Genomic DNA, 27209 nt, shown 5'->3' with positions numbered 1-27209 from the left:
TGACTTGGCCTCTCAGGAGCTAACCCTTTGATCAGCTCTCTCCTGCAAGCTGTGACCCCCGTTAGGCCTGCTTCTCGTGATTAGTTTGGGAAGACTAGAGACAACGATGTGTGTGACAATGCTTTGAACGTTCAAGAACCGTTCACAGATGTAAAGTATTATGGTTTGTCACACTACCAGTAGAGAATACACATCTTGGCAAATGACCTTAAGAGCGTTTTCACTCAACAACTTCAGTGAAAGACTCTCTGTGTAAAAAGCGATAATAACGGTCTAATGTCTAACTGAGTCTGTCGTCAGGAGGCCTATGAACTCTAAACATTGGAGTTTCCCACGACATGAAGTCTTTTTCCAACACACATTTTAAAAACGGAAGACAAGATATTTGCTGCAGTTAAATTCCATTTTTTTTTTTTTACATTTGTTGAGTGCGTGGCTGTGCTGATTATATCATGCTAGAGAAACACCACGTCGAGGCAAAGACTGTAATGATATGAACACTTACGTTCCTAATGAGAGCGGCTACTGGTTGAGTTTGGACAGTGGGGAACAGAAGAGAAAGAGACATTTGTTTCGCTTATCTTTCAAGTGATTTTACTTGTCTGATGCAGTTGAGAAACCTTAAAACCCAAAGGAGTTAATTTCTTCTTCAGGAAACAAAACTAAGTGGGAATGGACTGGATTTGAACATAGTTTTCTCGACATCTGACAGCTATATGTTGTTGTTAATGGCACTGTGTCTTAGTGAAATGTTACTGCTGTCACGCATAGTGCACACTGAATATAGTTCGGGACCTTACTTGGGATGAACATAGTCTTGAAGGCCCAATTTGGTGTTTTATCAGAATAAATTTGTTGATACCAAAAGTGACTTTGGAAAAATACTTCTTGAGGGCCTCACAGAGGGTCGCAGGTCAGTGTGCACTTACAACACCATGATCATCTGTGGCAAGAGAGGATTGGGAATCTGCATGCATTAAGGCGGGGGAGGACTAGAGAAATGGTTCAACAGTTAAAAATGTTTGCTGTGCTTGCTGGTTTCCCAGGGGACCCAAGCTTGCTTCCTAGCATCCATGTTGGGCAGCTTCGGCCACTGGAGTGTTCCACAAGGATCTGATTCCCTCTCTGGCCTCATGGGTACCTTTAAACACACATGGCACACACAGGCACAGGCATAGGCACATGCACACATGTATATAAATAAATAAATAAATAAATAAATAAATAAATAAATAAATAAAATAAGAAATCTTTACAGCCATAAAAAATCAAATTGAAGTTGTGCGTGGAAGTTCATCTTTTCTGAATACTTGCTTTGTTAATTCCTCTCTGAATTAAATCATGGGGTACAAATACAGCACCATTTTCATTCCTCATTTACGAGAGTGGTCCCCATATTTGGCCACACACTCCTCACATACTAAGTCTTTTAAATGAGACTTTCAAGGTTCCTGCCGAGACTCATGTATTGCACCAGAATTTACCACTTTAAACTCCACCCCACCCGAGGCAGTGCAGGTACAATGGGGCCATTGAGCGACTGATGTGTGTGGGCCTTTTACGGTTGATATTTTTAATCCTAGAGTAACGTGGTCCTTATGCTATTACGTTACTTGACTTTTGTCAATAGTACCGAATTGCCAAAGTGACAGTTACTAAAAGGCCTCGGGCTTCTATAATCAGGACTCCGGCGGGTAAAGGATCTCATCCATCACATCCGTGGAAAATTTTGTAGAAGAAAACGTAGCAAACCACTGTCCCTTTCCAGCGCACAGCATTCGTGCTGCAGTTTCTCCCAAAGCAAACACCATTTCTGAACCATAAGATGTGAGAGCCCTCGTGGGAGAACGACCCAGATGTCCTCTAAGTGCATTGGAATCCCTCTCCTTCAGCTCTCGGCCACGTCTGTGAAGATCTCACAGCCTCTCTAGAAATCTCTGATTTGCTGTCTCCCAACATGGTCATTGCTCCGTTGTCCTAAAGGACAATGCATTACTAATGCAGACTGTTAGCTTCCCCCTGTGTTAAACAATTCATCTGGAGTCTAAACAGACAAGAAGAACATTACCTGCAGTGTGAAAATAGAGAAATATTATGACATGTGTCAATGGCATAGGTCAGTGCTACAGAGTCACGTGAAGAAGATGTGACTAGAAGTATTTGAAAATTTATCCTGAAAACAAATAGGTTAACAATTGTTTGTAACCCTGGGGATGGAGCTCGGGGAACAGCCCTTGCCTATCTTGTATGAGACCTTAGGCTCAAGCCTTCAAAAAAAAAAAAAAAAGAGAGAAAAAAAAAAACCATAAATGAAAATTAAGCAAAGAGCTGTTAGGACCAGCTCAGTATACAGTTTATTCTTGGGAAACGTGTTAACAATGGGTTTTCACACATAAAAATGCAGGGTCTGCATGAGTACACACACTCATAACCTCAGTGCTCCAAAGACTGAGGCAGGAGGCCTTCTGAGTTTGGGGCAGCATGAGCTGCATAGTCTAGCTACCATCTATCCTGGACTGTCTATTAGACTTTGTTTAAATACATAAATGTGAAACAAGGTTTGTTGTCTAAGTGCACGTATCTTTTCTGAAAGGCAGTCTTATTTATTGATTAGATGAAACTCTTAAAAATAATTATTGTATCAGCCCATGGTATGATTATTCTTAGCCAGGACTGTTGTGATGAAAAACACATTTAATTAGGGACCGGATGTGCTTATCATGGCTTTTCAGATTGTGTGGCCAGGAAATAAAACTGAGTTTCAACAGTCATGTGTGAAACTGGTTGGTTGAAATCACAAGCTCTCCCATCCAGCCTTTGAAGAATGAAAGGATATGTTGGCACATAGTAGGGCAGAGCAGCACATAGTAGGTCCACATGAAAACTGCTTCTGTGTTGGGGATGCACATGTTAGTGATGAAAGGCTGAAACATGTTGATACATCTGAACAAGATAAATCTCGAGGAAGCTCCACTGCTTGAAAATGTGAATTTGGCCAACTTGAATATCAGCTGTGATCATCTATATTTATGTGCCTTGTAGAGACCTATAGGAAAACGCATAGATGACCAGTCTATGTTCTGTAGGTCCTACTGCCTTGGGAGTAGAACACTCACTAGTTTGGAATGATAGGTAATTTGGGCAGAAATAAATATTTTCATTTGTTGAGAGCATTTTTACAGGAAGAATCTGTTTAACTCATTCCTCGGCATTGGATTTCTCTGATGTTCTTCAATATGTTCATATGGTTCTGTCAAGAGTGGATGTATAATGTCTCCATTTCTGAGGAGCAAAAGAAAAATAGGAGAGGGAGTGATTAATGAAATTTGCGTGTCAGAGCTGAACTGTGTCACTGACATGAAGGATACTCTAGGCAGTGGATACATTTCTCTCCGCATTTATTAATGACTGTGAATTCTTGCTCAAATGACACTTGCTGGTAAGTTTTGCACTAAAAGCATGTTTCCTGTGCTCTCCTCCGACAGCCCACGTTTCCTGTAGGTCCCACCATAGGGACGAATGCGGCCATTAGTTTTGCTCCTTACTTAGCGCCTGTCACCCCTGGAGTTGGCTTAGTCCCAACAGAGGTTCTACCCACCACACCTGTCATTGTTCCCGGAAGTCCACCAGTCACTGTCCCGGGCTCAACGGCAACTCAGAAACTTCTCAGGACTGATAAACTGGAGGTATTTCAATTATGTTTGTGTTTGGAGATGCGTTGATGATAGAAGTGTGTGTGTGTGTGTGTGTGTGTGTGTGTGTGTGTGTGTGTGTGTGTGAGAGAGAGAGAGAGAGAGAGAGAGAATGGATAGATGCTTGTGAAATAACTTCATCCTGCAGAAAGTCCATGTGCGTGCACACACTGCTGCAGTTCCATGTACTCAAAATTCCGTGCTGCAAACTTAATGTCTCGTATAAAGGAAATTAACCCAGAGACAAAGAACAGCTTAAGAAAAAGTCAGATGCTTAGGTTTTATGTGTAAGAATAACACATTAAGCTAGACATGGTGGCTTGTGTCTGTAACCACAGCACAGGGAGCTGGTGTGAGAAGCTTGCCACAAGTTCAAGGCCACAGCAGGCTACAGAGAAGTTCCTGGTCACTGTGGGCTATGGAGCGAGACCCTGTCTCGAAACTCTAAATATCCAGCAATAGAATATGGATGTCATCAGGGTGTAAACCATAGAGTTAGCTCTTGGTCTTACATGCTGTGCTTAGCAGCACGAGCTTTTAGCGGACTCCAGAACGTTCTGGAAATGGTCAGAAGCCCAACAGGTCAGGGAGATGGGAGCATTTCAACAAAGTAAATAGGACTTGATCCCCCAACAGTTATATGAATCAGGTATGGATGCTGTCGTGTGTCTTAATGGCTTTATTGGTAAGTAGCAGAAAGTATAACCTGAGTCAGTTTGGTTATTGGTATGTTGTCTTTAAATCCGAATGTTCTATAATATTCAAAAAGATGAAGTGCGTGTGTTTTTACACATACACTCTTACACTTTTACACTTGGATCAGGCAAATCATCCCGGACTTTGTTGAGTAAAATGTTTCTTTAATCGGAGCCAGGGGCTTTCCTATCAGTCTAGCCTCACTATCCCTGTGATAGGCAATGGGGCGTTTCATCTGGTTATGTAAAGATTCTGATAGATTTCTGAAAGGCTTCCTTTAACCCCATTATTGGTTAGAATTGTTAGGTAATTTCTGGATGCTTAGAATACAGACCTGTTAAAGAATTTTCTTCCAGTGTGCACTCATTTAAAAACTAACCAGATATATCTTCGGGGCAAGAAATGTTTACTGCTAGGCCCCTGGCAAATGTTTTAGAATTCAGGATGTCAAACTACAAATATTTTAAAAACTACATTTTTTTTTCACTGAGTGTATCCAGAGTATATGGATCTTTAGAGGAAGAGAATATAAACTAGTCACTAATGTTTGGGAAACTTTAGGCTAGCCTAGGGCAACTGAGATCTGTTCTGAGAGTGGAAGTGTTGTGACCTCCCCCTGCTGGGGCTGAGGAAGCTTAGGTGCTCAGGATATGACAGCAAAAAACAAATGAAATGAAAAGGGCTGGGAACTAAAGGTCTTTTCTACAGGATTGGTAGACAAGGCACCTGCGACTCGCAGATGACCTTAACAGATCAGTCTTTGTCCATTACATAACAGGAAGGACATTGACTGCACACAGAACATCTGTGAACTCCAGCTATACCTGATAGGGCCAGATAGCCAGGACTCAGAGCTTCGATAACCCTGGATGTGGTGATCCAGCACTTGGGAGGAAGAGGCTTGGGGATTTGTTGTTGTTGTTTTAGTTTGTTTGTTTGTTTGTTTGTTTGTTTGTTTGTTTTTTGAGACAGGGTTTCTCTGTGTAGCCCTGGCTGTTCTGGAGCTCACTCTGTAGACCAGGCTGGCCACGAACTCAGAAATCCACCTGCCTCTGCCTCCCAAGAGTTGGGATTAAAGGTGTGCGCCACCACTGCCCGGCAGAGCCTTGAAGTTTGAGGCCTGCCTCTGCTTGCTACATGGTGACTCCAGAGCTAGCCTCGGCTCCATGAGATTCTGTTGAAAAACAGAATGAGCAAAACCAGAATCTAGGTGAATATCTGACTAGATTTTAGTTTAGAAATGTTTGTAACTGTTGGCGAGACATTGGCCAGTACCCAAACAGGAAGAAATTGGGAACAAGTCTGAGATTCAGACTCTACTTACCTGTCACCTTGGCATGGCCACAGGTCAGTGAAATACTTTCTGAGAAATGACAGACTGCCACATACTTGACCTTCATATCTCTGTCCCTTCAGCACTGGTGACCAGGAAACAAACCAGTGCTTACATTTATTGGTTATGGGACTAGAGCCCAAACGAAGCAACTCCACAATTCTCTGGGCTCTTTCCTGCTGATATTTATATCAGAGATGATATAAAGATTATATAAGTAATATATGTAGGCTTTTCTTATTTCAGACCATCTAGAATAAAGTGTACTCAATGTCTACAGAATGCAGCTATATAGTAAAATCTTGGCTCACTGCAGGGATCAGAGGATAAAGAGGTCCAGTTGTTTGAGATCCACGCTTCTAACTTCTCTGTTCCTTCTGTTTGTTTTCATTTTTTTCCTCTTGCTATATTTTTCTGTATTTCTCTCTCTTTTTTTAATCTTTCTTCTTCTTTGGGAGCGATTAAGAATGCTGCAGCGAGTTTAAAATGAAAGTTTTGATGTCGCAAGCGCTAAGTGATGTCCTGCGATTGGTGATTTTTACCTGTGATTCCTTCGTAGAATGGGGGAGGTCAGGAATCTTCACAGTCAGGAGCTTTTGCCCCCATCCTCAGCGAGGTAGCTTGTATACAGCCTAACCGTCCTCTGTACCAGGAGTACATAGCACTGCAGAGATATTATCAGAGTAGGGATACCCAAGAGAGAGAGAACGAACGAACCAGCACACAAGCATTGTAAGACATAGGTGGATAGAGTGACTAGAGAGAACCAGAAGGGAAGAAAGGGGGAAGGAGGGGAGGAGAGAGAAGAAAAAAATATGAAAAATGAAAAGATAGTGCGTGTGTGAATTACATAACTGTGGCCACATAAGCACAGTAAAAAGGAAGGTGGGAAGACAATCGATAGATGACTGATTGATTCATTGATAGACAGATGTGTGTGCTATATGATAGGTAGATGTATGCACGTGTTTAAAACTGTTTCCACACAGGCATTCAAAGACATAAGTAAGCAATGGAAACAAATATGCAGTACTTTGCAGGAACAGCCGTGTCATTGTTCAATTATTTTTCCTTTGCTGTTTTAGGTAAAGAACAGATTTCAGATTAATTCCTCCATTTCAATATTCACCTTAGAAAAGGGGGCAAAACAAAACCCAAATTAATTCTTTAGCAATTCTGGTAACTTGGGTTCTAGATCATAACAGTTTTACCCTCTAAATCTAAAGATAGCATGAAGGGAACTCCTTATCCTCCTTCCTCATCGCCTCCCTCCTCCTCCTCCTCCTCCTCCTCCTCCTCCTCCTCCTCCTCCTCCTCCTCCTCCTCCTCCTCCTCCTCCTCCTCCTCCTCTTCCTTCCCCTCTCCCTGCTCCTGGTCCTCCCCTTCCTCCCCCTCCGTTGGCGCGATGGCCACCAGGCTTTCTTCTGCAGCGCTCTGCTCTTTCCCCTTGTCTCAGGTATGCAGGGAGTTCCAGCGAGGAAACTGTGCCCGGGGAGAGACAGACTGCCGCTTTGCACACCCGGCAGACAGCACCATGATCGACACAAATGACAACACCGTAACCGTTTGTATGGATTACATAAAGGGGCGTTGCATGAGGGAGAAATGCAAATATTTTCACCCTCCTGCACACTTGCAGGCCAAAATCAAAGCTGCGCAGCACCAAGCCAACCAGGCCGCGGTGGCCGCCCAGGCAGCCGCGGCCGCGGCCACAGTCATGGTAAGTGCGCGGGCCGCGCCCGCACCGCTGCGCCTCCCAGGCCGCGGGTGGTGCTTGCGGGTGGGGAGGAGCTGTGCCTCGGACAGCTGGGAGACAAGGCTGCCATTCCCGCTGCTCCGCTGCCTAAGCTCTGTTGTCATCCCCCACCCCTTCTTGTTTTGTTCTGTTTTGCCCTTCCTTCCCTTCACAATAACTAAATCCCCAAGGTGCAGGGAACCCGGCCAGTGAGCTCCGTCCCCTCTGCAATCTGGTCTCTCAGCCGCTCCCATCCTCACTGCAGTGAACCAGGAGACCAGCAGAAACTCAGAAAGCAGACAAAGCAAGTGGTACAGCCCACTGCTGAAGTCAGTTTGGGAAAAAAAGGGTGACCCTCAAAGATGCCCAGCAATCAGTGACCCTCTCAGTCACCAGCTTCTCCTCTCATTTTCTTTTGGCTGTGCTGCCTGCTAACAACTCCGAGATTTCAAGCACAGCAACAACTCAGGAAAGGATGAAATGGAATTGAGCTATCTGGCCCTAAAACAAACGAACTGAAAGACCTATAACCCAGGCTAGCCCTTTAATTCTCCTCACTGTTCCTCAGGAACCAATGTTGCTATTACTCCTGAATCTCACAGCCTCCAGCTGCCCCCCGCCCCCCTGGCCCAGGAAGCATTGTCATTTTGATCACCTGGGAGCCTATGAAGACTTCAGAATCTTAAGTCTCACCTAGAGTCTTAGGATCAGAAGTTTAATTTTTAAAAAATAAATTCCCATTTAGGGCCTGGAAAGATAGCTCAGTTGTTAAGTGTGGGCAGTCTTTGGGAAGACTGGGGTTGGATTCCAGCACCCACAGCAGGTGGCTCACAACAGCTGGGGGGGGGGGTGGTTCTGACTCCTAGCAAATACACATCCTCAGACACACACACACACACACACACACACACACACACACCATTTACAGCTTCCCAGGTGTTTTGTATGCGTGTTGACATTTGAGAATCACATGACCAGACCACTCCTCAAACTTAGGTGTGTTTAGGAATCAATTGAAGGGTTTGGGAAGGATGTGCCATTCCCAGGCCCTAAATCTCCCGGGCAACTCAATTCCGGTGCACACCCACAGCTGAGAACCTGGGTGCTAGGTGGCAGACATTTCTAATGACTTTACTTTAAAGCAAGACATCTGGCTCATCAGAAGTCTTAAATGTACAGTGGGCACATCACATCCACTCCTAGAACCCATTTAGAGCCCGCCAGCCCTCAAGCACCTGCTGGGTGGAGTGAATGAATGAGGCTGGTTGCTTTGCCCTCAAGGAGCTTGGCATGTAGGGTGTGAGCACCTGCGCTCGTCAGCCACAAAATGGGAAGCATGGTGGGCTCCAGGGGGTCTGAGTGGGGGAAGGAAGAACACAGAGGCCAATGGGCCCTGGGCAAGAATAGATAGGACTTCAGAGATGAAAGGCACCTAAAAGCATAGTCAAGGTGCTTGAGAGATGGCTCAGTGGTTAAGAGCACTGGCTGCTCTTCCAGAGGACCCAAGTTCTATCCCAAGCACCCACATGGTTCACAACCATCTCTAACTCTGGTACTAGGACACCCAGCGCCCTCTTCTGGTCTCCGAGAGCACTGCAAGTGACTTTTATCTCTCTAGTGTCTTGTGTCCTTTCAAAGTTTTCAGACAGTACACTGAATCACCCCTTTCCTGTACACGTGGGACCAAATGCATCCACGTGAGAGGGAAATGTTCCCATTAAGGGCTTAATGGAAGTAAAACCCTAAACCTCAGTATACTTGAGAACAAGGGAGAAGGATGCAAAAATTAAAAACACATAATTCAACCTATATGAAAGTAAATTATCTTTAGAGAAAATAAGTCCTTTAAGTCTGTGAGTGTAGAAGACTCGGTTTCCATCTACTTAGTGAGTGTCTTACTCGGTGAGAGTCTTCTCTGTAGTCAGTTCTTTAGACCAACCCCAACTTACCACTCTTCGTTTTGATTCTTGGCCAGCAATGTCATGTTCCTGCAGGGCATTCATTTTATAAGCCACACTAGGGACTAGGGCCTAACCAGGACTCTGCTATTGAGACAATTGCTTAACTGGCCAAGTTGACTTTTCTGCATCATGTAACACCTTCAAGGAAGAGAGAAAGATGGGGATTGGGAATGCTGGGGGCAGCTATCAGATCTGTCTCCCTTTCTCCCTTCCATCCCCCTTGGCTTGCTACTTCTACTCTCTGAGGTTAGCCTCTCCTCATGACACAGCCATCTGTAAGGATACATTCTTACAGATGAGAGAGGAAACAATGTTTCGACAGAGGCTCTAATTAAGGGGGAAAATCATTGCCATTTGTCTTTGTGGCTATATCTCTATGGTCAAAGTGATAGGAGCCGATTACCCTGGGTCACAGTGGCCGTCTTTCACATGATGAGCGCTGGAGATGAATCTGGAAATATCTGCCCCTCTCATTCAAATACCTGTGGAGATTAAAAACACGGTAGTCAGGGTGACTATCATGCTCAGCCCTGACTTTATCATGCTGTGGTATCATCCTAGAAGTCAGGAGTTCCAATACACACAATCAATACCAAATTCAGTCCTGAAGGGGCAGTGTACTGAATCTATGTTGGCAGTAGGTGACTCAGGGTGGTAGAGACATGAGCAGAAGTGTCCATTTACCCAAAGCCCCACAGTGTGAAGGCACAGCTGAGCTCTGCCTCGGGCCCTCCTCCACATTCTCACGTAAGCTCATCAGAATGCAGGAAGGTTACTGCAGTAGATGCTGTGAGAGTCAGTTACCATAGTTTCTTGGATTGTTACACTGTGCCCAAATTTGGAGTGCTGAGCAGTCACAGGATTTCGAAACATCTTCAGAGGCGGCCGAAAGCAATGTAGTTTCAGAACAATGCCAGCTCCCTTGTGACAGTGATGGGAAGATTACTGAATCTGTCATGTCTTTCGAGTTAATGTGAGGGGCTTATTTGAAACCAGCCTAGGTTTGATGAACCATACAGGCAAGATTAGCCAGAACAGTGCAGGAAGTCTATTATTCTATTTCCTTATTTAGAGGACAAATGGAGAACTGGGTGCAACTGAAAACGTTAACATCCCATTCAGCCGACTCCCTTAGCCGAAGGTGGCACACTTCTATGCTGTAGGTTCTTATTATTGCCCAGGGATCGTCCCTCTTATTTTAAATAGTCAGGCATTAAGAAAGAATGCAAAGCTTTTTTTTTACCATTTGAGCCTTATTCTTTCGTGATACCTCTTAAAATATGAGCATCTCACTCACAAGAATTTTTCAGACCCGATGTGAGCTCATTGGAGGTGCCCTTTGATAGTTTTAACACAAAGAGTATTTGATCTTCACGTGTAGTCTTTGTTCACATAAACCAAGATGGAGGGCAATGGGAAGAACTGGTAATAGGACAAACTGCCATCAGCGGAACTCCGAACCCACACTTCTGTCTGCTTCATCTTATGACCAGTAAACCAGCACTTCTGATTGTTTCCCCTGGCTCTCCTGACCTCTCTGGTCCTCACCTCTAATGCTGGCATGGACAATTGTTCTCACCTTGACCTGCAGTGTGATGGTTTCTTGACTCTGAAAAAGAAATCTCAGCTTCTCATAAAGTCCTGTCACCTGTGTCCATCTGTTCAGACCTGGGCGGTAGAGGATCAGCCATAGAGAGACAAGCAAGAAAAGAGCCCAAGTGTCTGGCATGCAGTAGGGTTCTGGTTAAACTGCCTTTTCTTGCACTGGTGCCAAACAGGCTCCCACCACCCAAAGGACTGCTCCATCCCTGAGCTGAAGTCTGAGCCTGCAGGTCAGTTGCTCATTGCAGGTGAACATTCAGTGCAGACATTCTCACGTGGTGCGGTATCTGTGTGCCAGCAAGCCTGTGGTGACATCATTATTTATCTACACAGGCTGTTTAAAAACAGTCTGTGTGTGTGCTGTACGTGCATTATATAAAGCCTTGATATGTATGAATCTCAATGTATCTTAGAAGAAAATTGCATTGAATAAAAGAAATATACTATGCAGTAGAAAAGAGAGAAATGCCACTAGTCTTACTTTACACTAGCTCCTAAGTTACTCTAACGTGTAAAATTCAGGTTTTAACAACCTAAAAGAAAACAACAACAACAACAAACCAGACCATTAAACATCCTTATGGCTGCCATGAAAAGAAATGTCTAACAGTGCTTATTCTGCTTGGAAAACTCATTAAAGGATTCTCTGTTGCATTAAAATTCTGTTCCTCTATACCAGCCTTTGAAGACTCTTCTAAAAGGCAAGTCAAAAAAAGACCCACCCACTAGGAAATTTGTTTCCTAAATCCCAAGGGCTGGGAAAGTGGGAAACTTGAGACTGAAAGTTAAGGAAAGAATGATTTTGGGCTCTGCCAGCTGATAGCATCCCAGTGATCTTCGAGAGCAACCATGCAGCCCTCTTCAGTGAACCAAGATTAGTTGAGGCTCACAAACCACAACAAGCCTGTGAGGGCCAGCGGGAAGGCCCAGTGAGTGGTCATTTACTGCCCGATGACCCGAGGTCAGTCCCCAGGACCCACACAGTGGGAGGATGGCTGTCTCCCACAGATCATCCTCTGCCGCCCCACATGGGCCGTCTTGCATATGTGTAGAGGTGCACACACTTATATAAATGAATGAAATCAAGCAGACCCTGCACTAGTTAACCTTGTGAAAGTGTATAGGGAGGAAAGATTCTAAGCAGAATGGAGTCATGGACGTTTACCGAAGTTACATTTAATAATACTCAGGAGTTGCTTAACATTGTGGTCCATGCTTCTAATCCTAGCATTCTGGAGGGTTGATGCAGGAAAATTGCTGTGAGTTCAAGGCCAGTCTGGGCTAAAAAGTGAGACTGTCTCAAAAACAAAACAAAAAGAAATATCTAAGAGTTTGGGCTGTTTTTACTTTCAATATTCTATTTTTTTAAAATCAGTTTCCTATTATTCAATGACCTTTATCCAAACTGCCTTCTAAAACATTCTATTCCCTGTTGGGGATTCTGTGCCTACAGCTCTTTATACTTTATTTCTAGTCTCTTTCTCCAAGTTCCATAGCTCCTAAGCTATCTCCTCTCACATTTTTTTTTAAAAATCCTGAATCATGGAATGATGAGCAACCCTACATTAGCCAAGGAAAATATCATTAACTGTTCCTGTCCTGAGGGCAGAGCACCGTCCCCATTTGTTCCAAACACTACCTTTCTCCCACAGAACTTCAGACTGAATTCTGTCAGACAAACCTTGGGGATTTACCTATTGTGTAACCATCAAAGGGGGATGGTCATTGTTCCCATTTGCACTGAAACTGCTTCCTGACTTCTTTACTTTCACAGAATCCTATCATATTATTTTTCCACCTTTTAACAACCAGAAAGAAGAGATTTTTTTTCATTGAGGTCTAAATCAATCCATATCCAATACTACCTTGGTTGTTTAAATGAAGCCATCTTCCTAGAAGTATAGGTCGTAAGTTGAAGGCAGCACCCCGCTTGTCTGAAGGCTGTTCCCTGCCATTTTAGCTGCTTGTTCTAGTGAAAGTCCCACTTGTCATCAACTGGTTAACCCCTGATCTAGCTAAAAGTACAGATAGTATTACTAAAGAGAGATCATTTTAATACCCAAGGACATGAAATGCCTTCTTAAAGGGTATTTTCTTAATATAATCCGGTAAGTTGTTTGAAATAAATTATCATTTCAAATGTGGTAGAAACAGAACGGATGATAAGTTAGTATTTAGAAATGAAGCAGAGTAAAAGTGAAACACTGGGAAAGTTTCTGTTTAAATTCAAATTGTCCGAGGTCTGGGATGTTCACCCACGTGCCGAGACCCACCCTAGCAGAATGAAGGCAGGAACTGAGGCAATCTCCCATGTGATTCAGCCAAAAAATAACAACCGAAACCCAAACCGTTTTGCGTAAATAACCTTGTGTTTGAATATTTTTTGCCTGAATTTTTTTTTGTCTCAGTTTGCCACTTCATTTTGTTAGGTTAATCTGAATCAAAACATAGCTAAATGAAAAAAAATATTTTTTTAAAAAAATTGGGATGTACTTGATTTCTTCATTATTTTATGTTGGAACTAACTTATCAGATGTTCTCCAGCCCTACGGTCCTTAAAAGTTTTGCATTCCCCCCCCCCCCGAAGCAATATAAAAAAGTGCTTATGGTGTGTATGCAAGCTGCTGTTTTAATTAACTTTCCTGAATTTCAAACATCTGTATTTTACTCTCTTATATGCCTTTAACTAAGGTATAGTAGATGCATTTTTGCTTCGATACTAATTTAAGGTGTAATATTCATTTCTTTAGAGAACATTTTTGTTGTTGTGCATGCCTAGTGTTTTGTACGTTGTATATTGCATTCAGAATATTTTTTTCCTTCTCACCTATCCACAATGCAATGCCGTTCCCATGATGCACCTCTGCTTGCTGTTTACCTGTATGTTAATTCGCTTGAATCCCATTGGCCCACTGCCATCATGTGCTCGCTGCCTGTTATTAAAAGACTCAGTCGACTGCCAAAGCTCTGAAGCGACCTCTCGAAGCAACTGTAGACCTGGTACTTTGACCTTTCACCTTTCGCTTTGCATGTAGCTTTTCAGAGAACCAGCTGAGATTTGTATGTAAAATACTGGTTGCAGCCAATCATTATTATTAATTTTAAAATGGAGGAATTCAATAAGGTGTTTAGTCATCTCATTTGCATATGTAATCTGGGAAATAAATATTAAATCTAACAAAATTTTAATAATACCTTTTCCAAAAGAGTGAAGCAAATTTAAAACATGTGACTCAGAAAGATGTTCATTGTAATTCTTAATAACCTTTAAATTTAAGAAACTGCCATTCAGTTAAAGAATAGATATTAATAATAACGCAAATGCTTCTTTTTCCCCCTTAGTGTAGTTTAACCTGTTTGAAAAAAAAAAAAAAGAAAAAAGAAAAGCTGAAGCCATTTTTTCCATTGTTGTTGCTTGATAGTTTTTCTGTTCCTTAGTTGAGATGCTACTCTTTTTGGGTTACAGAATTCATGCTTCCGCTCTCAATAACAAATTCTCACTCATTCGACATTGCCGCTGTTTAAATTAAGGTGCATGGCAGAGGCATCTCTTTAGCTGTCATTTTTTTTTTTAAGAGAGAAAGAAAGAAAGAAAGAAAAAAGAATGTTGCAGTTGGTGAGCTCTGTGGACGTGGAACACAGGCTTGCTTTAAGTTGTACACATCGTATTGAATTCTTCACTTCCAGGCCTTCCCTCCTGGTGCTCTCCATCCTTTACCAAAGAGACAAGCACTTGAAAAAAGCAACGGAGCCAGCACGGTCTTCAACCCCAGCGTCTTGCACTACCAGCAGGCTCTGACCAGTGCACAGTTGCAGCAACACACGGCGTTTATTCCCACAGGTACGTGCCCTTACTGTCCATGTCTGTGTCCTGTGTCCTTCCGGTCATGTGCTTTCTTCTCATCTCTTTAAGCTGTTTGGTGGCATCTAGTTTGCATTTAGAAGGTGCAAATACAGCCTGGCCCACCACAGCCCTGGCTACCTAGACCTGTCGACCTTGCTTTGATAACTGAAGGCAGTTAGCATTCTAAAACCAAGTGTTTGGTGGGATTTAGCTTGAGAGACAGGGAGCCGGTTAAAGCTTTGGGTCTCTTCTGTTTACACAAGGCCCATAAAGTAGTTTATGTAAGCAAGATTTTTTATAGGAGATAATTGAAATTTGTCCTTAACACTCAATGACCTAAAAATATAAATTCCAGTAAATACTAACCATTTTTTCCCTGCTTCTATTCAGAGCACTAAAAATTCTAAGGCTACTGGAATGAAAGCAATCTTCTGCTCGTGTTTTTATATCCATTCTATCTCTCTCTTCATCCTTCTCCACTCTCACCAAGTTCACAACTATCTGGAGTGCCTGTCCTCCGTTTCCAAGCCAATGAGTGATAAGAGGAGGGGCTCCAGCCCCTTAGCCTACCACTCACTGGAGACCGTCTGTTAACCACAGGGTCTCACGGGCAGAAGGGTCTTCATGAATTCCTCATCCAGTGGACTGTTTTACAAATGAGAAAACTGAGGCCCCCAGGATAATGAGAAGTGACTTTCCAAGGTGGCAGAGCTGACACAAACGCCAGGCTGGTATTCCAGTACCTGGTTCCATTTACACAACATTACACCACCGCCATTGGCCCCCACATGGAGTCTACAGACTTCTCCCCGAAATCAGATTCAAGTGGGGTTTTGCTTTTGAAGTGGCGTGAAAAATCAAATCAGGTGAAGAAAAACAATGTAACACTTACCCATTCTGACTCCCCTTCCTGCCTGCCATATTTTACCCAGTTCAGAGACGGCAGACACAGCCCACATGCACACACACCCCCGAACACGCCCCACACACACCCTCAAGAACATGGTCCTCCTTGCTTGACCAACTTTACCTTTTAGTCCCTGTGACTAAAACCTTATTGGAAGGAACATCCACCGGGTTTTCCCAAGCCCATATTCTTTGTCCATCGCAGTGCCACTATCAATGTGATTAGATATATTAATCTTAGAGTCCATAGCCTATGAGCGTTAGGATGTGCTAGTTTAGGAAGTAGCTAGTTATTCCAGTAACAGTCCTTGTATAAAAACTATAAATGAATGGTAACCTACATGAATTAGTATTTTAAATGAATTAGTAACCGAGAAACTCTATTTATATTAATAGAAATGCACTGTCAGAAAGTACATGAGTTCTGAATCTATATTAAAATACTTTCATATCTTACCCCATTGCAACCTTAATTGATAGCATTCCATGCTGTCATAGCTTAGCCATATTTGTGATTGTTAACGCAGCTGAAATAACATAATTACCAGCAGGGCAGCTCACCCTGAGCATCCTGTATGGTTACTACAAGCGTCCCATTGTAGACCTTGTGCCCATTATATACTTTAAGAGACAGAAAAAAATGCTGAATGAAAAACTATGAAAGACAAGTCTGTTTCTGAAGAACGGGTAATACAGACGTTACCATCTCCTGGGAATACCAGTGAGGCCCTTTACAGGGTGTGGAGTACCCCAATCCAGTATGGACTGGTTGGCTAATACATCAAAATTGTCCCTACTCTAAGATTCTGTAAAGCCGTCCTTAAGTATTTACTAAGGGAGAGTGACTAGCATAGCTTAAGCAGTGACCCAACACTGTGGATACATAATGATAAATAGTCCCTATTAGCTGGGCTGGGTCTGCTCGCCCTCTGGTGGATTCCCTGGGAACAGCTCAACTGTGGTGGCAACTTTCTGTAGTCTTGGAAGCCTAAAGGTGGACTATAACCCGGTTAGTTCTGTGAATTACAGCTGTTTATAACGTATTTGCTATATGCTATAAAGATCACAGTGGATAACCATGTGAATTTTGTGTGCTGGAGTGGTATTTGAACTTCCAAGAAATTCACTACACTTCTCTGAAGTGATAGAAGAGAAGATAATTTTATTAAAAGAAATTCAGCATCAGTTCTTACCCAATCATACACACAGAAAAGTCTCCACCATTGTGGTAGGCTTTCTTGTTTGTTTCTTCAGGGAATCTTTCTTATAAACCATGTTTCCAACTTTATATCAAAAATGACAGCGATAATAATTAATTACCCTGGTTGTTTTTAAACCTCTGCTGATCTGATGATGACACTGTTTGGTGATTTTTAGCAGATGGTTAACCCGGTATTTTCAATGAACATTTTTTTTAATCTTTCTGTTAATGTTTTACATAAGCAGTTTTCATACATATGGATCGAAAGCATTTTTTGCGTGTGTCTTCTTGGATGGTTACCTACAGTGAAAGGGCATGCATAGCAAAACTTTAATATGTACTAAAATCCTCCCACTGACATGACTTGAATTTGGACCTTAGGAAATCTGCCTCTAGGCTTTAAAATTTTGATGTAAGATACAGAATATGGGATTTTTCCCCACAACCACGGTGGGTGGGATTTTTCTCTTTTGTTTCTTTCTTTTAAAAAAAAATTATAGAATTTATTTTAACCAAGAAGTTTATACATTTCCCTTGCTATGATAGGAAAGTGGAAAAATCACACATGGTCTCAGAAATAGCCATGTGATAAGCAGCTCTGGGCATCTCTGTGACAAGTTTATTCTGAATTACTCTAAGTATTTTTGAACACACTGTGATTGTTCTTCAAGACAACACAGTTCTGTCAGTGGCGAGAAGTTATTTGCATTTTACAGATGGAAAGACTGAGGCTGTGTTTACACTACAAAGCGGCATGCACACAACTAAGAATTATTCAGCTAGCTTTGACTCACAGAGGCTTGAGATGAAGTATCTGTCCAGTAGAGGGAGGAAGCACGAGTTTGAGATGCTAATTTATTCAGAGTGTCAGCATCCTGGTGAATCTGCTCCTGAGTATGAATACATCCTGAGTATCTGATCAGGTCAGAATAAAGACAGGGCAGAGCCCTTCCTTAAAATACTTCATTACATTGGGAGTGTGTGTGGAAGGTTCCAGGCCAGACATTTCTGAGTAATGAGAAACCATAAATGTTACATAAAGTTTCTCACACACTTGTAAAAAGGTTTGTTCACCTTCAGTGGAAACTGCCTGCCTAAATTCAAAACGTATGGACTCTATTTGGTTCAGCAAGCATTCCTTAAGCATGTGTTATGGTCTGAGTTGCAGACACACAATGAAAATGTAAGGGGGCCCAGAGGTGGGTAAAAACCAGAGTCTACAGTATGAAGGACGAGACAGAGGGTTGAAGGGAGGAAGGGTGAGAGGCAGCAGATGCAGGCATGAACAATACAGAGCAGGGAGATTTTCCAAAGCAGAAGAATTTGCTAATGACTTTAAGCGGGGAGGTAAGATTTCACTGTTAGGGGAAGAACGTACTGGACAGGTATGACAAGAGAGGGTTTGAAGAATGGAGCACCGTTCCCTGGAGTAATAGCATACACTACTCGCAGGATCTGTGGGAAGAGAAGAGGGTAGAACTAGGTAAAAGGTGGGACACGGCTTGCAAAGCAGAGCAGAACCAGAATCTGGCATTAAGAGAGCAATTCACATGTCCTAAGCTCCGTGTGTCCCATGTACACATCACTTTTGGCTGGCAGAGAGAGGGGCCCAGTGAAGGAGCATGGTCAAGCACTTCCCACATCCAGAACACAAGCCAGAGTGACACACTGCTCTCTGGAGCTACAGGAGCAGTTTCTGAAGGTTCACAAAGTGTAACCCAGGAAGCCCTTGAGAAAACCTGTTCACTACAGAACACAGGAATAATAAAGGGGGATTTTTCAGAAGTGACTTTGAAGCCTAGCATGGTTAACTCTAAAGTGGAATATTTTACAAACTAGACTCTTTAATAACTTTCAGGAATAAGCTTCCCCAAAAGTGCTTTTTACAGTGGGCTGGAACATTGACCCCAAAACAGGGGTACCCCAAAGTGCCCTGTGCATCTAGTTAAATGAGATCTCTGCCTTTTTGAGTCCACAGCATAATGAGAAAGATGCTAAACACTCATATAAATAGGTTATTAAATTTTAGAGTAGTATGACTGAAAAGGCAAAGAGTTCAAATAATTAAATAGAAATGTGGACAGAAACTGACTTAGGTGATTGGGGGAGATGGGGAAATTAAGATGAGATGATTTTTTCTGAAGACATGACTCATACTTTGACACCTGAGGAAAGAAAGAAGTGGTTAAAGAGTATTCTAGATTGGGGGCAGGGGGCCCCAAAATTAGATTAAAAGTATGAAGTATTCAGTTGAAAGCAATGAAGGCCCATCCAGACGGACCTTGGTACCAGGGAGGAGGGCTGCAGTGGGGAGGTAGTCAGGGCCTGGGCTAGAAGAGTCTCCATCCTCAAAGCAGCAAAGCCTTCCCAGAAGTAGAGTGACTGTGGCAGCAGAGTGGAGCCAGGAGCTGGGAGGAACAGAACGGCTGGACAGGATGCTGTTGCAGAGCTGATATTAGTAGTGGATGGGACCTTGCAGAGCAGCAGAATTCATGGCTAGGCAGACAGGTCCTTGCCTGCTCAGAAGCAGCATTGTGCTGGCTCAGCAGGGAGTTGGACCTGAGACTAGCATGAGGCAAAAATGGCATCACATAACAGTTGAGCTGAAGCATCACACATGTAACAATATCTGTCATGTGTTTCCAGATGTGGAGGAGACCAGGAGGGTAAGAGCAGAGCTTAGCATGTTCCCTTGGCGACCCTCGTGGAACCCAGGTGGGGAGGCCAGAACAGTTAGGTAGAGACACTTTCAGTCTGGCAGAACATAAAACATGGAAACCTTGAGATCATTGAGAGCTTTGGAATGGATAAGCTGAGACACTCATAGAAGATCTATAGAGCAGGAAAAAAGTATTAAATAAAAAGGACCCAGGACAGGCTCTTAGAAACTCCAGCACATATATATAGAGAGAATTCAGCACAGGCTTTTAGAAGTGTGTGTGTGTGTGTCTAAGAATTCAAAGAAAGAAAGTTGCTTAGTATGCAAGGTGTAGGCAAGTGCAAAATGTCCTGGAAACTGTGGATGAAGGTATAACAGATGGAGAATGAAACCAGCTAGAAGAGGATTGAAGGACTGAGGGGCAGGCAGGAGCAAGGAAATTAAAGTGTGATGCAGGGAACTTTCCATATGTTTCTGGAAGTATACAGAGGGGGATGGAGGAGGAGATTGTGTGAGCTGCACGTGAGCACATCTGTGTGTGTCTCGGTGTGTGTGCCAAATTGGATATACTGCCACATCTCTGGTTTAAAGAAAAAAAAAACAAATAAATAAAAGAAAGAAGCCAGCAGTAGCCTGCTTGGATAGCCTTTTCCTAAATCAGTGATGCCAGCCTGGTCAAATGTAGGTCAGTCAAGAAGTCCTTATGAATGTGAATGAAGATACTGAGTTTCCAGATTCACGTCTGACATCTCAGCTCGTAGTCCTGAGACCTTCAGCAGATGCACCTACCTTCATTTAAGGACACCACTCTGACACCTCCATGACCCCGAGTTTCCAAGAATCCTTATATTGCCTTTGTTTACATTCTGAGGAACAGAGTCAGTGGCAGACACCCCTCAGAGCTCCCAATACATCTTCTCTGCCCTCCTGACTTGCATCAGAATTTCATGACACGTGTACATCATTAAGACCATTCACGGATAACATAGCTCTTCCCAAAGCAGCACTGAAGTTGACTCTCCTTCTCACACTAGCCCAGTCACCAGTCAACACTCCCTGACTCTTCCATCCCTCAGAGCCTCCTTGAAATGGCCATGATCAAAATCCCTCACCAGGGTCCTACCGTGCTCCCAGACCTCCACCATTTGCTCGTATGGTACTTATAGACTTCACTGTTATGTGCTACCCCTTGGTCACGGCAAGTCTCCCAGCCAGAATATATCCCAGGCCTGTGCGGCAATTTCATCCAGAAGACTCCATCTATATTTCTAGCACACAAGGTGTTGCTCGAGAGTTCCCCGCCCTGCCCGCCAGGGCTTTGATTTAGAGGATGTGAAATCTCAACTCACTATTCTTCTTTTCACATTGCTATCAACACAACACACATCTCATCACTCAACATCATGCGCGCCTGGCGCACGCACCCCGGAGTGTACCTCACTCTGGAGAGCATCAGCTCTGGCCTGGATTTAGCATGGAACTCTACTTCCGGCCTTGCCCGTGGTTCACACTGACACTTGACCTTGGAGGAGTTACTGTGCCTCAGATTTTTTCATCTGTAAAATACCTACTCTCCACCTGACAGGGTTAACTTGATCATGTGTGTAGAATCCTTTGAGGTCTTCAGAGAAGGACACAGTTGTATCATCACATGCCATCCTCCCTAGGGTCATGTTGACCTAGAGTAGAAGGGGAGAGTGCTCATGCACTCAGAGAGTGGGGCTTGGAATCTTATTGGCTTCTAAGTAAGTTGGATCTATCTGCTATACTGACGATGTGAACGGCCCTAAAAACTGTGTGAACTAACCTCCTTGTGCTTCGATCTCACTCTGGATGTTAACTCTAAACCGCTAACCTGTTTCTTTCCCTTTTATTCACCTTTTCCCCACCATTGCATGACTTCAGGGTCAGTTTTGTGCATGACACCCGCTACCAGTATTGGTAGGTTTCAACCTTTTTTTATTTGTCTTTTATATGATGTGCAATGCCTTCACTGTTTGACGTTTATTTCAGAGACAGTAGAAAATGCTTTAGGAAGTAGATCTGAAAGCTTAATGGCTTTAGAGTTAACGTGTAAGCTATGCTTGTGTATTTAAGAGAGTGATGGTTTTTAATGTGACCTCTCAATGCTAGAACGATCACCACAGAGACTATCGAAATTCCACAAGTGCAAGTGTGCTTTTTCTTTTAATGATTTGTGTTGTTTCTCTTTATAGTTTATCTGGTTTAGCATGAGGCAAGCAGAGGCAGGCTAATTTCATCAATGTTTTAAAGTTTCATAGTGGTGTGCCTTTATCTCCTCTTTGCTGTGTGTTAGAGTTATCAGAGTTTCCCAGAAGTATTTATTTTTGGAAAAAAAAAATTATACATGGATGTATTTTGAAACCAAGTGTCTGAATTACCTGCTTACTTATCTTTATAGAGGGTAGAGTTATTGGTGATGGCTTTGGTTTTCTTGATTTGTTTTTGCTTTGTTTATTTTTGTGCCTCCCCATTCCCTTAGATGGGGAATTTTGATAGTGGAACATTTTCTCGAAGTCAGGGCCTTGGCACCCAAGTCTGTCGTCAGGACAGCTGACCCATTTCACTTACCAGTTCAGAAAATAAACACTAGCTAAATGAATCTGGTTACTTCATAGTAACTGCTCTAGAATTTACACTGAAGCCATTTCTTTTGCCTCACTGTTTAGTGACCGAAGTAAAACATGGGGTCACTGAAATTCCACGTTACAGATGTGCTTCCAAATTTAAGAGAAAAATATTTTTTGGTTTAATCACAATTGGCGAATAATCATAATTGATGAGTAAATTAGGCCTGCTGAGCCCGTGATGTTTTGGAATTTATATAATCAGTTCACTTGGTTCATTGGATATTACCCATCATGCTTTGAGAAACAGCAATAGCTATGGTCACGATGTCGTCCTCTGAATTGGGAATGGCTCTGTTGTTGAAAACAAAACGTTTATAAATACATCAATCAAAGCGATGTGCTTTGGCCTTTCTGGGAATCACTGATTATGTTTGAAAACTTCCTTTAATTGTACTTGTAATAAGCTATTTTCCCTTTTTATTTCTCTCCCATGCTTCCTTGCTTTGCACTGTGATCGCATGCCATCTGCTGGTTAACCCATGATGGCTTGCTGCTCTGATATTCACCATGCCAATACCACTTCTATTACCATAATGCTACACCCTCCTGTTCATTGCTCCCATGGTTCCCCTCCTGAAAGTACCCATGATGCACAGCGCTACGTCCGCCACTGTCTCTGCAGCAACAACTCCTGCAACAAGTGTCCCCTTCGCAGCAACAGCCACAGCCAATCAGGTTTGCTCCTTTTAAAGCTTTTCTTTCACAAATCCCGAACTCTAAATGAGTGCTGATATTTAAAAAAAAAAAATTCTCGGTGAGAATTTTTTTTTCATGTTTATCCATCAAATTTTGTTTTTTTTTTTTTAAATTAGTTTATAGCAAGCATTTGTGGACAGGTTGCACTTATTTAGAGTTAACATTTACTGCAAATAATGATGTAGCTATGTTTTGTGTTGCACTGTTTGTTTCCGTACCTAATATTGTGTAATTAACCTGACAGGCTTAAGTTCCTTTTAGTACAGTGTTGCTTATCCAGTGGTTTGTGAGTTACCACGTAAGGAATGTAGAACTACGTACTCCCGTGGGTGCTCCCAAATCAGCTCCACTCTGATTCGGCTCATTCGGTGGTGAGAGAAAAGGGGAAATTCTCCACCCATACCCTAAATGTCAAATTTGAGGTCCGAATTATTCTCATGAACACCGACCTTAGTCACAGGTGTTGACTCAGAATGCCATGGAAGATGTGTTCAGATCTGGTTAAGAGCCACGTCACCCTAAGAGACCAGTGTGCTACCAGTGTGCTGGGCTCCCCACAGCTGGCTTTAACGGAATATGAGAGTGTATTATGTTGGCTTAATGCATGTGCCACTAGGACCTGGGGATGCCCCTCGTTGGGGAGAGCCAGTGGGCTATCTCCTGCTCTGTGGTCACAAACTGACTGTGTCCCTGACCCTGCCTAGCCAGTTTGCATACATGCTTGCCGGCCACAAGGGACAAGTGTGAGATGGTGGGCTACCCTCTCATCGCACCTAGGAAATCACCTCCACACGGAGGCCCTCCCTTCACAGAATAATTTTTGGGGTTTGTTGTTGTTTTTGTGTGTGTGTGTTTTGTTTTAAATAAACTCAACCATGCTGAGAAAGGGTGAAAAGGACTATTTAAAAAAAAATAAAAAAGTAGGCTGAGACCCTTGGAGGAGGGCCAGGCAAATAGGTGAAATGGTAAGTTAAACACTGGGAGAGGTTGTGCCAGGGTGCAGATGGCTGTTTCCAAGCTTCAGCCTGCAAGCTGGCAGGACAGGTTCACCTCCTGCAGGAGTCTGTGACCCTAGTGCTCTGTGCTTGCTCTAAAGGAGAGGGGGGACTGCCCTGGAGGGCAAGAATAAACGCTACCCCCTACTGTGTCCGGATAAAGCAGACTTATGGGAAGTAGGCTGCACAAGGCTAGGGAACTGCAGAGACAATAGGACAGTCACCACCTCTCTGGTCTTCATGAGTGCCAGCTTGGCTCCCAGACCAGTATCACAAAGAGCAGCAAATAAATTCCTGAGCCCAGAAGACCTGATATCTGTTTGTTATTTGGTTGGTTGGTTGGTTGGTTGGTTGGTTGGTTGGTTGGTTGATTTCAAGGTTTTAAACAGGGATGGGAGACAGGAGAGAGATTCTGCACCCTTCTAAGTAGGTTCAAAGCCCTTTCCACTCACTTGGTGTGGGGAATCTGGACTCCTACTTTGTGAGGCTAAGTCCTGCCTCTCAAAACCAGGTTTCTGTGAGGTTGATCCAGTTTGTTAGAAAATCCCCTTCCTAGGGAAACAACATTTTTGTTATCCTATAGGAGTGCCCGCTACAGTAAAATTCCACATTTATGATGGGTTGAGCATCTCTGATCCTCAGACATCTTTCCTAAAAGAAAGTGGGGGTAGGGATGGGGGTGGGGGGAGGTAAAGGCAAGGTAAAGAAATGCTTTAGCACTGAAGGGTAAGTCCCTGCTTGCATCTACTTGTACATGCAGTTGCAAGTGATACCTGGCCCAGGATTCCTCAGTGCTGTTTGTAGAAAGCACTAAAGTGGGAAAGGTATAGAGAGGCTTATCTAGTTGTGCAAGAAAGGATACAGGGCAGCGGGAAGTCTAAGCACGCCCCTTCAGGGTGTGATTGATAAAGGAAATGACAAGGTTAACTTCGATTTAACCTGGAGCAGGGAAACTGGAAGAGACATGAGTGGCTGCCCTAGTCCTAGACTCCTTCTGAGCGTTGTGGTTTGTTAAGACAGTCGTTGCCCCAGTGCAGCACACTGATGGTGAAGAGAAATGCGGTGTCAGTTCCCGTGAAGGTCTGCTTACACATGGGGAGAAAGCACAGAAAAGCAGACCACTGCAGTATAAGCTTTCGGATAAGATATTCGTTAGTTAGCTCAATGAACTCTGAAGAGCCAATCAACTACCAAAGATCTCCAAGCACCAAGAGCGGGGAAACTCGGAGGTGGCTGATGACTGGAATAACAGATAATCATCCAGTTAAAGTTCGCTCTGTAAACGCCAGTCGAACCAGGCCCGTGTGACCCACAAAAGTCAATAAAAGTTCATGAACCTGGAGATTTGTGAGCCCTTTGCAGGGAGGAGGAAGTGGGGGCGGGGCTGCGGAGGGCGGAGCCCACTGAGTGACAGGCACCCTGCTCTAGTCCTTCAAGAGCCATCTGTGTTTGCCACAGAATGCAGTTGCGTTTCAACCGTGTTTTGGCTAATTCAGATTGCCATTTCAAATACTGAAAACTTCATAGGCACTCCTAATTAGATGAAAGGGATTGAAGGAGAAAGAGGATACACCCACCGGAACCCTCTGGGGGGCGGTGTGGGGGGAGGAGCCTCCACCCAGAGCATTTTACACCAGCCCTGGGAAACACACCACCAATCAGTAACCATAGCTTCAGCCTAGGTGCCTGGAAAAAGTTTCTCAACCTTAGACTAGCAGTTTGAGAAAGACAGAATATAAATACATTCCAGGAACTTTATTTTTTTTTTTTTTTAAGAAATAGATCCTTAGCTCTAAGAATACATAGTAAGAAAAAGTAAGCAAATTTATTGACCCATTTTCTGATTTAGTATCTTTTAATCTCAATATATTATATATAATATTAATAATAATATAAACCACTTACTCCCTAGCATATATGATTCTAAATGTTCGCTCATTTTACATAGCTTGACTCCTACATTGTGTGTGTGTGTGTGTGTGTGTGTGTGTGTGTGTGTGTATAAAATAGATACCCCTGGATCCTCACTGTGGTTTTATGAGACTGGTAAAATGTTCATCTTTGTCATTTTGTAGATGGTAAAACTGAAACAATTACCTGCATTAACCGAAGTGACACGGCTCATAAATGGCCTGGTGGGGTTTACAGCGGGCAGTTGGGCTGCACAGTTTTCCTTCTGTCCACAGTTTGCTGCCTTCTGTACAACAATGAATGTTCAAAAGTCACGTCTCACAACGTAACTGTCAGTCAGGGGTCACTGTAAACTCAAGTCCTTTAGGGAGGAGGAAGCGGCCTGGCTGATGTCTCCGACTGAAGAGGACACGGAACTGGGAAGATGAGTGTGGCCGTAGAAGCCAGCTACTTAGATGAACGCCAGGTCAGGTGTAGAAATTATACAGTAAACCTCACCAGGGCTAGGGTTAGGTGATGCTAGGACCGGAGAGCATTATCTGTGATGTAAAGAATAAATCTAACAGAGTTAGCTAGCAGTGAGTTAGCTAGGCTCAGTGAGCCGGCTGTGAGAGCTTCTCCTGTGTAGACGTGTTGACTGACATCTTTCAGTGTCACAATGCTTGGCAACAACAACAAAAGAAATTGTAAAAAAGTGAAATAACGTGCAAGTGACTCGGCTGCAGCCTAGTCACAGGACTGGAATGTGTGGAGTTGATGCAGTGTAAACAACTTAGTGTGGGGGTTACCTAGTTTTTTTCATTATAGACATTTTGTCTAATGAAAGACAGATGTGGGTTAAGACTCCTGCAACTGAAGTGATCACAGAACTGTGCTTCCAGTTGTTTTTAGGGGTTTGGATTTTCAAAATCAAACATATTTTACACGTTAGTCCACAGGTACAGTGGAGGGGAGGGACACAGAACTTAGCTGGAATAAAGCCAATGTTTGGATTGGTCGGTGTATGTTTGTGGCCCCAAGTATGTCTGACTGCAGGTGGGCATTCACCTTACTGTCTGCCCCTTGTTGTCCACTTTAGGGATCTCAGGCAGAATAGTCTTGGGAACAGAAGCTAAGAAGACCAGACAGTTGGATTGAGGTGGGAGAGTCTGCAGAGACTGTTTCAACATTTTAACAAGGTCCTGAACTAGAACAGTGGCAACTGGCCAGGGTTCCCTTAGCCCCGCCTTTGCACGTTACATAGGAGAGCAACTTACAGCCAAAGACAGATGTCAGAACACCTTCACACTGTGACAGAACCTATCCAAAGAGCTGTCAGGTGGCAGGA

At 43.3% G+C, this 27209-nt stretch overlaps 1 protein-coding gene across 8 annotated transcripts in view; it reads left to right on the top strand.

Annotated features, from left to right (window-relative positions):
* The window catches only part of Mbnl2 (muscleblind like splicing regulator 2), a 158171-nt gene that overhangs the window by 108717 nt on the left and 22245 nt on the right, over positions 1–27209 (top strand). The window contains exons 4-9 of one of the 8 annotated variants that reach the window (XM_034498652.1): positions 3486–3686; positions 7178–7441; positions 13966–14019; positions 14707–14860; positions 21535–21570; positions 22861–22955. In XM_034498652.1, the coding sequence (XP_034354543.1) occupies positions 3486–3686; positions 7178–7441; positions 13966–14019; positions 14707–14860; positions 21535–21570; positions 22861–22955 (804 nt within the window). The remainder of the gene's footprint in view (positions 1–3485; positions 3687–7177; positions 7442–13965; positions 14020–14706; positions 14861–21534; positions 21571–22860; positions 22956–27209) is intronic. The other 7 variants (XM_034498656.1, XM_034498654.1, XM_034498650.2 and 4 more) reach the window with 7 other exon arrangements.

This window comes from Arvicanthis niloticus, chromosome 3 (genome assembly GCF_011762505.2).
Source record: "Arvicanthis niloticus isolate mArvNil1 chromosome 3, mArvNil1.pat.X, whole genome shotgun sequence".
Classification (NCBI taxonomy): domain Eukaryota; kingdom Metazoa; phylum Chordata; class Mammalia; order Rodentia; family Muridae; genus Arvicanthis; species Arvicanthis niloticus.
Note: the sequence above shows the minus strand (reverse complement) of the source record. Positions and strands in the feature narration are given on the sequence as shown.